Source organism: Stylophora pistillata, chromosome 11, assembly GCF_964205215.1.
Source record: "Stylophora pistillata chromosome 11, jaStyPist1.2, whole genome shotgun sequence".
NCBI classification, from domain to species: Eukaryota; Metazoa; Cnidaria; class Anthozoa; order Scleractinia; family Pocilloporidae; genus Stylophora; species Stylophora pistillata.
Genome location: NC_142529.1, coordinates 15,078,558 through 15,092,477, shown reverse-complemented (window position 1 = coordinate 15,092,477; position 13,920 = coordinate 15,078,558). Strand labels below are relative to the sequence as shown.

The 13,920-nt window shown below is 37.6% G+C and overlaps 1 protein-coding gene across 2 annotated transcripts in view; it reads left to right on the top strand.

The window, feature by feature from the left end:
* LOC148720226 (fibroblast growth factor receptor 1-like) overlaps positions 1-11,207 on the top strand; it is a 34,152-nt gene extending 22,945 nt beyond the window's left edge. For both annotated transcript variants that reach the window (XM_088739653.1, XM_088739654.1), the window contains exons 9-22: positions 1,815-2,060; positions 2,828-3,112; positions 3,869-4,150; positions 4,830-4,934; positions 5,369-5,384; positions 6,332-6,522; positions 6,906-7,022; positions 7,152-7,336; positions 8,111-8,230; positions 8,541-8,617; positions 8,730-8,770; positions 9,260-9,356; positions 9,692-9,788; positions 10,159-11,207. In XM_088739653.1, coding sequence (XP_088595779.1) covers positions 1,815-2,060; positions 2,828-3,112; positions 3,869-4,150; positions 4,830-4,934; positions 5,369-5,384; positions 6,332-6,522; positions 6,906-7,022; positions 7,152-7,336; positions 8,111-8,230; positions 8,541-8,617; positions 8,730-8,770; positions 9,260-9,356; positions 9,692-9,788; positions 10,159-10,311 — 2,012 coding nt within the window. In that variant the 3' untranslated portion in view covers positions 10,312-11,207. The remainder of the gene's footprint in view (positions 1-1,814; positions 2,061-2,827; positions 3,113-3,868; positions 4,151-4,829; positions 4,935-5,368; positions 5,385-6,331; positions 6,523-6,905; positions 7,023-7,151; positions 7,337-8,110; positions 8,231-8,540; positions 8,618-8,729; positions 8,771-9,259; positions 9,357-9,691; positions 9,789-10,158) is intronic.
* Positions 11,208-13,920: the final 2,713 nt, after the last annotated feature.

Below are 13,920 nucleotides of genomic sequence, written 5' to 3'. Positions count from 1 at the left end.
TGCTTTATGTTTGTAATTTGAAGTTTTTGCCATCAATGGAGGATCAAAAATGTCAGAGGCTTAACTACACCATCCTGTGTTCAAGAATATTGGTCAATTACTTTGATGTTTTAGCACCTTTGGCTGATGCCTGCATCCAACATATTCTACATAAATATTCAAATGAATTATCCCAGAAAACCAAAAGGGTTTGTTTCAGATCAGTCATATTAGAATCATCACAGAAGTACATGTATTTCATTCAGCCATATGATACAATTTCATGGTACGATTTATGTATGGTACCCTAAAAACGGCTGCGAGGAAGACTATTCAATGTGCGGAGCAACTTCTAAAACTAAAGGCTTTCTTGCTTAACCTCTTCGGTTGCCTAACAACTCTTTCCGTGCTACTGTGCCATATCGCACAACTTTAACACGCTACGAAGCGTGTCATTTAACACGCTGTTGAAAATAAAAGATTGAGCGTGTTAAGATGTGAAAAACAAAAGCTACCATGACACTCTTTGTTTCCTTGTTAATAAATGCGCATATGCGTGTCACATATCACGCTTAGCGTGGCGTGTCATCGCACACGTGCCCGTGTTATCACCGTTATGCTGGAAATCCTGTGGAGGGTCTTTTCAAACATGCTCCAACAAAGCTGAATTTTCTTTTAAACAAAAGAAGACCACTTTCTGATGCTCTTTCAGACCAAACTGACGTTTGGTCTGTCCGATATACTCAAATACAAATGGCTATACCAAAGCATTTCTCTGTAACTGCCTGAAACCAGTCGCAACTAGTAACTACTCATGATGAGAAGGAACCAGCGACTGGTTTTGCTGTTATTCCTCACATCCAGGTGTTACAGAGCCCATCAAGAGAAGTTTGAATAACCATAAGGTTAAAGTGGTTCAAAAACTTTTTCAGACTTTGTGGCATATTTTTGCCAAACTTAACGATCCTGTTACAAAAGAACAACAAACTGGTAAAACATTTGAAGATGAGAACATCATTTTAATTTGAAATACAGCCTCCCTGTTAGCTCAATGGATAGAGCGCTGGACTGTTGTGCGGGAGGTCGAGGGTTTGAGCCCCAGTCAAACCAACACTTAAGGTCTTAAAATAATTGAGAAGAATATGCTACCTTACTATAACATCAAGAAATGGTTAGATATTCTAGTCTTCTTAGATAGGGAGAAATAAATGGAGGTCCCGTCTCCTGCAGGGTTAGGGGTAGGAGATGTTAAATTTCCAACGCACGAGATTACTGTGTGATGGATGTCCTCCCCTGGGGAGGGATGGGTGGGTTTCACAGTGCCCCATTTAAACTAGCTATCTGCTAAACTGGGCCACCCTACATAAATATTCGTAAATACAAATACAAATTTCGGATGCTTCCTGCTCTGGCAATGAGTTGAAACTTATATCTCACGTTCACATAAATGGAAATTAAGTCAAATGTCCCACAAGGCTATGCTCTAAGAAAAATTGAAGGGAGCCCAGTGCTCAGAAACTGTGAAATCCAGGGTGCCTAGCATATGGTTTTTATGAAAAAACTAAGATTCCTGAGTTGCCCAAGAGCAAAAGTAAGGTGCCAGGAGCCACTGGGTGCTGTTAGGCCACAGCCCTGTCCCAGGTAAATGGCATGGATATGGCAAAAGTTTTTTTTACTCCTGAGTCAACTAAGTAACATATTGATAGCACCTGCAGAACGAAATTCTTAAAAGTTGCTGACTTGTTATTTGTTTGCAGTGTTTACATCCAAGCTCAAGATACCAATGTACCTGTGAAGATAATCTCATCGTCACTTTTTTAAATTTTGCATTTTAGTTCCACCACAGTTAAATTCTGGACTCAAGAATCGTTCAGTTACATTGAACTCCACATTTACAACACCTTGTTTTGTAAAGGGCAGTCCTCCAGTATCTGTCAATTGGAGCAAGGATGGAGAAGCTCTTGGCAACAACAACACGTTAATTATTAAGCACGTGACTTTTGATGATGAAGGTTTCTATGAATGTGTCTCTGAAAATTTGGCTGGAAAAGCTAACTCATCCTTCTGGATTGATGTTACTGGTAAATCAAAATAATTTTATTAATATTTACAAACTGCACTCTGTAAGCTCATGATATAGAGCCCTGAACTGCCATGCGTCATGTCGAGGGTTCAACATTAGACCAGACCACCACTGAGGATCTTTAAATAACTTAGGAGAATGTGCTTAGTGTGCTGTGATATTAGCAAATGGTTAGACATTCTAGTATTCATGGATAAGGCCAATAGACTGTAGGCCCTGTCTCCCTCATCTTCTCTGTACTGGTTAGCATGGGGACGTTAAAGAACTCAAGAACTTCTCACAAAGAGTGCATGTAGGGAACGTAGCCCCCGGTGCTGTGGTCTGACCAGTTAGTACATGTAATTTTTTAACATGCTTTTGTTCATGCTAGATATTTAAATAGGATTTTTACAAACCAAGTTTATTCATTTGTTTTTAAGTTTGACTTTGATTTGCATGCTTCATGATATTTACAGTATTATGTAAATAATATACTAGATTACTCCTTTCATGTTAATAATATCATAGTAGATAATATATTAGACTACTCTTTTGATGTTATTACTATCATTGAGGGTTGAGGGAAGCTCACTCATTCAAAATATAATATCCTCTCTACCTATTCCCATTCAATGTGTGGAGGTGATTCTTTTAATTCTGGAAATATGTGTCGTTAGGGGACTCCAAATTTACTCTTACATCTAAATTACTGCCAAATTACTTGTGGTTGTTTGGTTTTATCTTAAGAACCTTGGTTGAAGATCATGCTGTTCTTTTTATTTTCAGTGTCTCCTCGGATTTTATTGTCTCCGGTAAACCAATCTGTTACTGATGGAGACCCTGTCAACTTTACTTGCAGTGCTTCAGGTGTTCCAACACCAAAAGTAACGTGGACATTTAATAGCCGTAAACTCCAATCGGGTATTAATAAAAAAAATTTTGATCAAGACTTATTCGTGGAATCATTCCTGGAAATGCCACGAACAACAAAGGAAATGGAAGGAACATACAAGTGCACAGCAGAAAACAAAGCAAATACAACAAGTTCTTCCGCAACACTTCAAGTTTTTGGTAGGTTGAATAATAATTATAATAATGATAATGATAATGAGGATAGTGATAGTGATGATGATGATGATGAGTATAATAATGGTAATAGTAGTAATTGAAACTTAATAGTATTAGGGTAATGATGATGATGGATCCTCTTTAACAATTATACAATTCTTTCTTCTTTGATGTTATCTCCTTTGCTAATGGGTAAAATATGAGGTGTAAATGTTGGCTAGTCTGAAGGTTGACCAAAAATAACTGACACTGTGTTGAGACTGGTTCTTATAACAATTGTTTTGAGATGGAGATACCCCTGGAGTCTTAATACCCCTGGAAATTCTCCAAGAAAATTTAGTCAAAGAGTTGAAGTACTAACTTGGGTGTAAGGTATCTGGGAAAAATACTGTAATGAGTTGTGAGAAGCATAGTTGTTGTGCAGGCACCATTAACCAATTATTGTTTGAGATAACTTTTTTATATGATCACTTTGACAGTTTGTCATGGTCACTCTGATCATTTTAATCCAATAGATTTTTATCACTGCAAAGATTTGTAACATTGAATGGCACATTATATGTCATGAGAATATTAATAGCAACAAAGGGCTGGGTCTGGGGTTACTAAGAAGCATCTTGGAAATTCCGTTTGGGGTTTGCTTTTGGACTGCTTCGTGTCCATGATAATTTTTGCCCTACTAAGGTATTGAGAGTAAGTTTTTTCCATAAAAAAAAATTGAGATTTGTATACATGTACATTATCTCTTTTTCAAAACAGGAAAACCAACTGCGGAATTGAGCCCAAAACCATATCCAACCCTCACTTCAGGTGATAAGCTTAGGTTAATTTGCATTGTCAACAAAGCAACAGTAAATATCACTTGGAAAAAAGATGGAGACCAAATAAAGAAGAGAGCCAACATCTTTATGCAATCGGATGAGAAAAAAGGTTACCTGCATATTGCAAAGGTTGTGGAGGAGGACAGTGGTGTATATTCCTGTGAAGCTCGTAACAGACTAGGAAATGTGGCCGGCTCCAATGTGACAATAAATGTCAACCGTAAGCTGGCATTATTGTAGTGTCCTAGAAACAATCTATTATTTAACAGCAAAGAATATTTCAACTTAAATGTAACCTGAAAGTTTTGCATTGTTTTAATCATGCTGTCGGCTGCTTTTTTTTTTTTTTTTTTCATTGTTGTTGTTGCTATTATTTTTTATGGTAAGTATGAGTTTCAAATGAAGTTTTGGGTCCTTAGCCTTTTAAATGCGGTAGAACCTAATTTTAGATACCGGTATAATCGTTTGCAGTATCATTTGTTTTCTACTGGGTAATGGGAATTGTTCTTCATCCAGTTTGCAAAAAGGCAGGTTATTTCTCACTATTATGGGGGGTAACCCTGCAATGGACTAGCAAGAGGGAGTAGAAATACTCCCAGGAGCTTCATGCTACGGAAACCAGAGTTAAGCGCCGGCCTGATGGGCCACTTTGATTGTAAACAGACTTCGCTTTATGGTTATTTTGTTATTTTTTCTACAACATAGTTTGGATTAACCCCTCTTGGAATGTCTGCCATACAAGTTGATATTAGCCATTTGTAATGAGCCAGAAAAACTCTAGCAAAAGAAAGAATCCAGGGAGGATGGGTAATACTGGGTAAAAACCTTTCCATTATCATGATCACATGTGCTAGCTTTGTCATTTGGCTAATGGCCATGTGTTTACCTTATACCAACAGCTGCAAGGAGTCCATCTCTGATGTGGTATTATATTGTTGGATCAATGGCTGCTGTCATTGCTATTTTGCTCGTATGCTGGTATTTTTGGAAGCGCCGAAGGACAGGTAAGATTCATTCTTCATATCTTGTCCTTGGTAACTTTTCCAGAGAATAGTTGTGTCAGAAGCAAAAATTGGACTTGTTTCTGCTTACTTTTACTTCACTCCATATTCCAATTGTTCTCTTCAATTTTGCTATTAGATAGGTATTAATATCATCTCGGTTTGCAGAAAAAAAGAAAATATTTTGGTTACTATTGGCATGTTTTTACTGTTTCTGATTTATAAAGTACCATAAACCGTTGATTACTTCTTGGCACAAAGAATTCTGAATAAACCACTGATTTCATTAATAATGAATTACTATTGTTATTGTTATTAACTGCTTTGTAGAAACTCCCTTCACCACCGAAGTGGGTAACATTTTTATTGAAATACTCAAGTTAAGGAGAAATTTTTCCTTCTTTATTTCTTTCTTGATTTATCATCTGAAACTACAGCCAATGCTATGGCTCTGTAAGTTAATCAGTTTACCTTTTACCTCTACTCGGTAAATTGGAATGTATTTGACTAAAAAACATATTGAAGTTGGGGTTTTATGTCATGTCAACCATTCCATTTTGAATGTTAAGAGCCACTGGCCATAAATATCGAGAATCAGTCGATGTTTGCAAAAGTTCGTAATTAATTTAATTTTTCCTAAAAGATCCTTTTGTTGAACCCTGTTGAAAAATTTTATCAAAAGTTCTATTGCGCTTTTCTTTCTCCGAAAAATCGAGAAGTTCAAAATACGCCTAGATGGCCGTTTCCCTCCCTCCCTGCGAAGCACTGAAAAGTTATGCAACTTTGGCCACTTCCAACGCCACAGGTTATTGCAATCCTGCTTTTAAATTTTGAGTGCGAGCAGATGATCTTTGTTTCTCTGAAAATAGGGATCTCTTAGCAGGTTATCACGTTTAAGTCTGAATAGTGATCCGTTGAAATAAAATACTTCGCGTCTTTTTCGTAGAGGTAAAATATAGTTCAAATTCAATAATTCATTCATAATTTTTCATTGCGTAAGGGTGGGGGGGGGGGGGGGTGGAAACGGCCAGCTAGGTGTATTTTGAACTTTTCGATATTTCGGATCGAGAAAAAAAAAGCGCGATAGAACTTTTTGATCTAATTTTCGACAAAGGTTCATTAAAAGGGTCGTTTAGGAAAAATAAAATGAATTACGAATTACGGCGGATTCTCAATATTTACGGTAAGTGGCTCTTACCTTGTCTGAATGTACGAGATATTCTGCAATTTTAGTTTTTCTGCACAAGAAAAGGTTGTTTTGCCAACTTCAGAGTGATTTTTATTCCGTAGATTAAAGAAATGGTCAATTAATTTAGAAACTCAAAACTTTTCCTTAGTTTGTTTTTTCTTGATCACATATACTTTGATTTATAATAGAATCTGATTTTCATAATATTTAGTCCTAATCAAGGTGAGGCAGTTGAGATGGAGCTGTGGAATGTAGAAGTGGATGAATGGGAGTTTGAAGTGAAGCGTGTTCTGCTTCAAGAGGTCATTGGGCGAGGGGCATTTGGAGCAGTGTGGAGAGCTCTTCTTAGTTCTCCAAATGGGAGGCCTGGAAATCGCACAGTTGCTGCTAAATGCTTCACACGTAAGATCCAGTCAACTATCTCTCAAATCACGTAGATAAATACTTTACAGCCAAGGGTGGCCTGTTTGGCACTTCCAATGGTTGTTTATCACGGGTCAACTAAGGCACTCTGAGAGATTCATGCAAAGTCATTTTAAAAACAACGAAAATAAAAGTTTCAGAAGAAATAAAGCATTTGAAGATGGCAAGCATGTGCTTCAATAGTAAAAAAGGATTCTATTGCTAATCAGTTCCATTTTGTGAGCGCCACAAACTGAGCTTCAAAGACAAAAATCCTAAAATCTGAGGTCTAAATCCTTACGCAAAGTTTTCTGTTGTTAACCGCGAGAAAATTCGTCAATAAGTTTTTTCCCTGGCTATAAAGCATATCAATTTTATTGTAGCCACTGCAGGGGAGGAAGGAAGGAAATGTTTGATGAGAGAGATCGAGCTGGGAAAAATTCTCGGTGAAAGCAATCAGCCCAACATAGTGAAGTTCATTGGCTGCGTCACCAGACAAGGTATATATTCAGGTTAAGGCATAATTCTTGGTATATGCAGTTACATTTTGACAGAGTATGAGATTGTTACTTTTGTTTGTTTTCATTTTTTTTGTTGGATGTGTTTTTCCTTTTGTGTGTTATTTTAAGTTCATCCAATCCTTATCATGGAATACTTGCCTTGTGGTGACCTGCTTGGTTACATGAGAAAGTGCCGAGGAATTAAGGATCGGTATTATCTTGGAGAAGGAAGAGCTCAAGATTTGGACAACTACGACCTTGTGCTATTTGCAAAACAAATCGCCGCTGGTATGGTATTCCTTGGATCAAGGGGAGTAAGTAAACAATATGCTACTACATTCAATTTTGCCTCAAATAAATAGTAAGAATTTTTATACCTTTTGATTGTCCTGAATATCGATAAATCTAAATTAAACGACATTTTTGAAAGCAGGTTTGATTCTGAATGTTTCTGAAGGCCAAGGGTTCTTTCAGTATTGTTAATGGGTCATCTGATGTCACAGTGATTTTGGTATTTCTTTGGTCTGTAACGAAAACCCAAGGAACAATAGTTCTTACAGCCCGTTGTTATGGATAAGTATCAAGAGGACTTGCTTGCATGAACTTTCTGTTGAACCTTCTAGAATATTCTGTTAGGTTTTGTTGTTATGATGTAATACTACCGAAATATTTGTATTGTAAGCTTCTGGAATGTTCCGGAATACTTTTTAAATGTATATAAGGACTCAGTCGTGTAGTAGGAGTTGTTACTGTTGTCGGAAAAGACCGCCTGTCTGAACGCTATACTAAGATAGAGAGAGCTGCTGTGGAAGACTTTTCATCTCAAGGAATTTAGGAGAAAACTTGAAGTTGAGCTAGTGGGGAGATAAGATGTACACTGTAGTTTGTAGAGGGCTTAAGTAAGTTATTGAGGATAATTACTGTTAGAATTGTCTATTTGAGTCGCTCCTATTACACGTTGCGTAACAAAGTAGTTGAGTTTGTATGATTGTAATTTTTTTCTGTCGGTTGAAGTTTACTGTAAAACCATGCAAACATCTACATAATCTTTCCTCTGGTTTACACTTTGGATCTTTTTCTTTTTGAAGATAATTCATCGTGACCTGGCAGCTCGAAACATCCTCCTTGATAACAACTATGTGTGCAAAGTGACCGACTTTGGCATGGCATATCAAAACTTCAAATATGGTCATGGAAATGCCAAAAAGGTAGAAGATCTTCTTTGTCTTACCTTTTTTACAGTGCCACTCGCAAACAAATTCCTAAGGTTAGCACTAACTCTGTTTAAAATTCGCCTTCACTGCAAAGATGGTCCTACGTTTTGCTATGCCACAGCAACTGAGTTTGTTGACTTTACTGTTTTAAATTTATGACAACTGCTAAATTTTGACACTCGAAAGTCCTAGAAGGAGTGTACCACCCACCTGAAGTGCCAAACAATTCGTAGTGTTTACGATTGTTTGCATGCAAAATGTCCTTTCTAATAAACCGGTATGATAGCACTGATTGTCGTTGCAGGGCCGTCTGCCAATTAAATGGACTGCACCAGAACTTTTGTTGGGAAATCTTGCTGGACTTTCCACCTTGAGCGACGTGTATGTATGACGTATAGTCTTGCACTGAGCAGCTCATCTATTGGGCTTTTTTATCTTTTACAAGTTAATATCCAACTCTCACTTGGCAATATTTTTTTGAGATATTTTTCAGGTGGTCTTACGGAATCGTTCTGTATGAGATAGTTACCCTTGGTAAGTCAAAGTATGTTCAATAACAAAATAACGAATATTTATACATCCGGGCCGTCAATGTCTGAAAATGTTGTAAGTATCGTATGTGGAACTCGTTAGTCAGTGTCAATGCCTGTCAGACTCCAGCGGTCGACGTTAGTTTGATGAGCTGTAACAAATAAATTTGTCTTACCAAAATTGACTTCACTGATGACTCATGCTTAGATTGTCGAAGTTTCAATCTCTGTTGTTTCGGGACTTTCCTCGCTTTTACTATCACACAAGACGGGTATCATTTTGTGTGCGACTTAAAATGACAAACAACTCCCATTTTTTACCAATTACGTAATAGAAAAGTGGTCATCAATTTCATTAAGTATCAGGTTAGGAAACACCATTTTTGGAATGTTCTGATCAAGCACTAGAAGTGAATCTCTCTGATTTAAATCTCAATATTTTTTTAACAAAATATTCTGGAGTATCACAGGCACATTTTTTATTCATTTACAGGAGGAATTCCTTATGACGGATGGTCAGAAGGCAACGTAGTTGCACAGGTGACACGTGGCTACAAACTTCCAAAGCCCGATCATGTTGATGATAAACTGTGAGTCTTGCTTTATCAAGTTATAAAACATTGTGGTTCATTTTAAATCCCCCAATTGCCCCTCCCCTCCCCTCCTTCGTGGAAAAACATTGTCTTGAGTCTAATCTGATTTCTCCTCTCAATGAAAAAAAGCTAACAGTGGCCATTAGTTGGTTTTGTTAAGGGTTTTCTTTTCGCTTTCAAAGTTTTTGAAAATATCAATTTCACGTTGGTCTAGGAAGACATTTCTTAACATTTAACCATTATATGGCAAAGACTTCAAGATTTCTGGGTTGATGGTGATCGCTTAATTATTAAAACACAATCCTGTATTTACCTTCATTCCTTAATTCCAGGTATGCTATAATGAAAAGATGCTGGAATTTTAACCCCGACTTTCGTCCTCCCTTTGAAAACCTTCGCAAAAGAATGGATACCTACCTTCGTGAAGAGGTTTGTAGCATGATTTGAACACGTCCTTCACTTAGGGTTCAGTGATTATTTAACCCTTCCTGGACCACCGAAGGCTCCTGCTAGTGTAACGTTTCTTCCTATTTGTCTTAGTTTATCAATGTTATTTAATTTTTGACACAAAAACGCTCTTAAACATAAAGCACGCTGAGATTTCTCGTGCCAACGAACCCATCAATCTCCATCCCTCCCGCCATTCCCTATACTTAGCTTCTCTTCCCAACCTTCTGTGTCTTTAAATCGAGGGTCCTTTCTGTACTTTGAAGTGGTCATTTTCATTTTCTACCTGACTTGACGTCAGAGAACATTGTGACGCTCATGAGTATTCCTCTTTTATTGCTTACCCCTTCAGACATATCTGCACCTGCTCGACATGGGATGCTATGACACGACCAAATACTCCAGGGTTGAAGATCTCGGAGATGAAGATGCCGAGCCAAAAGCTCGAGCTACAACGAACGCCGCGGCAAAGAGATTGGGAAAATGGGCCAGCGATCGTCGTTAGACACTGTCATTTTGAATACTGCATTTTGAACCTGGCTGCTAGGATTTTGTAGTACATCAAGCATTAGAAAATGTGTATTGATGATAATGGTGATAATTTAAGGGTCTCGTTCTGTTAGAATAAACTAAAGCTGTGTCCTTAATGACAAACTTTTGAGTCAGTTTTTTAGTAAGTTGCAATTGATAAACAACTCAATTTAGATCCAGCTGATTGAGGCTGGACTTAAAAAAAGGAATAAGAAATTAGAAAACAGCTCTTTTATTTAATTTTCTGTATTAAACAAGCTATTTACTCCTGTTATATCTGAAACAATACGAAGATTTGTCAGCAATGATTCTGAGGAAGTATTCCCTGTTGGTGATAAAGACTTGTAAAGATATTTAGTAGTTTAGTATTGATTTAGTCATGGAGCATAGAATACAACTAATGTATTTACCTTTCAGTTAAGTGTCATTTATCGACAAGATCATTGATTCGGTGACATATCTTATAATGTAGTATTGCATGAGTCGTAAAAATTGTTTAAATTTTGATATCGGAAAACAATCAAGTGCATTGTTAATGACATATTTACCACAACCGTTTTGCTGTTATTGTTGAAAAGCTTTTTCATAAACGGAAAGAACCGTCTCAATAGAGTGTTGCTTAAATTAATTCTTTTCCTATTGTTTTCGACTCGTACAAGAAACAAAAAGCGATATTCAGAGGGGTTGTGGCTGATAGGAACACCTTTGTTATGATTTAATGTACCGCTCATTTGAAAATGGCCGGAAATTCTGTTAGAGCAAGGATGAGCGTTTTTTTTCTGTACGTTGTGGAAACACACTAAGCTTTTATTTTTAAATAATGTAAAGCACTCTGTATAATATCTGCAATAAAAGAGGCATATCTTATGACATTTTTCACACTGTTATATTACTATTAAGCCACTCCAGATATACAAATCCTTGCCGGGCGTTCCTCACAGATGACGTTCCGAGGTCAAACAATGACCCCACCTGGGTTGTTTTCGTTGAAAGTTGAGCGGACATTTTGAACTTATTAAATGATATTTAATCATATTGAAAATTTTCACCTTTCAGGAAAGAAAAGTCAAGACCGATTTTCCTTTTGCAGTTCTTTATAGTTTTTTGTGACTGGCAAGCTCCACACTTTCTTGTTGAAATGTACTGAGCGAAACCTGGAGAGAGTGTTACGTGCGAAAGGGAGCTCCCTGGCCGATAATTTCTTTCTAGTCTCACATTTATATATCTGATGGAACAAACAATAACTGAACTTATTTTTAGTCAACGTCTGCGATTCTATCTTGCTGGAAAAGACTTTAAAATCCTGCGGTGATAAAACTTCGACAACAAACCTTAACCACTGTGGGGTTTTGTTACTATTAGTCGTGGGGCTAAATTTTACAACAAGATGGTGAGACTAATGTGGTATTCAGTCGTTTCATGCCCACTAACACTTTGTACTCAGTTTGTGTCGTTCTTACCCGAACTCCAAGTCAATTCGCACCCGTGATCATCAGCTAAAATGAACGCTGATACGACAAGACTTATGAGAGGACACCTGAACTTCAAATAACATTTGTTTTTCATGATAGAAAACAAAAGATTGTTACACGATTCAGCTCTACATCTTCACTATAATGATATAAAAATTAGGTTGCAATGTAAATTCATTCAGGCTCTATATGACTACTAATAGACTGAGACATCATGAGAACCCGGATGAAAAGGCTTCAGTCCATGGGTCGCGAACTCAGCGAACCGGTATGTTAAGGGATAAAGTGGAAGGCGAAAGCGTTGTGAAAATTTCAACATCAAGCTTCATGGAATATTGCCAAGGGTGACCCATTGTGTAGTCAGTCTGGGCCTTGATTAATAAATAAGAATATATGGCTGAAGGAACTGTCATTCTTAGCATAGTTTGGGAATCTTCTGTTCTTAATATAAGCTAATAACAAGAACGCCGACACTGGCAATTGATTTAAAAGGCCCGTCATATGTTAGTTATGTGCAATCGAGCTGTGAGTATGCGTGGACTTCTCTCATGATTAATTTTGATTCAATAGCAAACAGTACAGTTCTCAATATTTCCAATGAGTGGGCTGTGTTAAGAAACTTTCAATTTATTTCTTGACAAATTAAAAGTTAACTAGAAATGCATGGGGATAAATGACTAAACATTAATATTAACGATTGCATCGATAACATTTTACCTTATACTTTATTTGCTAGATTTAGGTTAAATGATCAGTTTCGTGTTAAACCGCGTCTCGCCTCGACTCGCTGTAGTTTTGTGTTTCAACTCGTAAACTTGCAATAAACTTTTAATAACCTAGCTGGGACATGACCATACGCACTTTATCCCTCATGCACAAGACAAGTTGATCCACTTTTTCTTCTTCGCTCCCGCCGTTTATCCTCACGCTACTACCTCGAACTAACCCGAAAACGCCTTGAAGTCCTTTTCTTTGCCCCCTTTCAGTAGTTATCTCTTTGTCAGTGTTACTCTCGCTATCAGTGTCACCATCATAGTCACTGTCAGTTTGAATGTCAGTATCTCAGTCTCTGTCTCTTTTGCTTCACTACCTTGTAACTGTCACAGTTACCACCTCTTTTTAGGTCTCTGTCCCTGTCTCCGTTTCTGTGATTGACGCTGTCATTGTTGCTGTCCCTAGGCAAGTCTGTTTCACTGTCTCTGTAAATTTGCTGTGACTGTCTCTGTCTCTTAACAGTCGATGGCACTGTTACTGTTACTATCATTGTCACTGTCCATGTCACTTTTTTAGTGCCTGTCTTTGTTACTGTTACTCCCTTGTTGTCTTTGTCACTGTCGTTGATGGTTTCACCGTTACATCTCTCTCACTGCTACTTTCACTGTCCTTTGCTCAGTCACTGTCACTTCACTGTGACTAACGTTTTCCTTTTAGATTTTTCTGTCTCTATCATTGTCTTCCTCGCTGTCTCTGTCATTGTCTTTTTCATTGTATCTGTCACTCTCTCTCTGTCTCATATTCCCATTGTGTCTGTCACACTTCACTGTCACTGTCTGTGCCACGGTCACTGTTACTCACACTGCCTCGCCCATTGTCAGTGGCGCCGTCTCTTTCATTGTCACTGTCACTATCTCTGTTTATCTAACTGGCAGTGGCACCGTAAATCTCCCTTTCAATCCCATTGTCTATTTCCCCTCTTTTTCGCCTCCAGTAACACCGTCACTCTCTTTGTAACTCTGACTGTTGTTGTCACTTTAAATGACACTAGATACAAAACCCCTAGACAATATTGAATTCTTTCAGTTTCGATGTAACATCCTGATGATGATATACATCCAATGAGCCATCGAGAACATTGTCCACAGAATCAAGAACCCTATTTTTCATCTCTTCAAACAAGATGGCATGGACCTTTTCACAGTCATGTCCAAGATATTTCCAATATGTACCTCACTTTTGTAAACCAAATATCTCGCTGAGCATAAGGCTACTCGGTGGGTTCTATCATCTCTGGCATTCAAGCTATATTTTTCGTGGACAGATAGAAAATACTACCCTCGTCAGTCCGTAGAATAATAATAATAATATTTATATAACGCGCATATCAAAAGCTT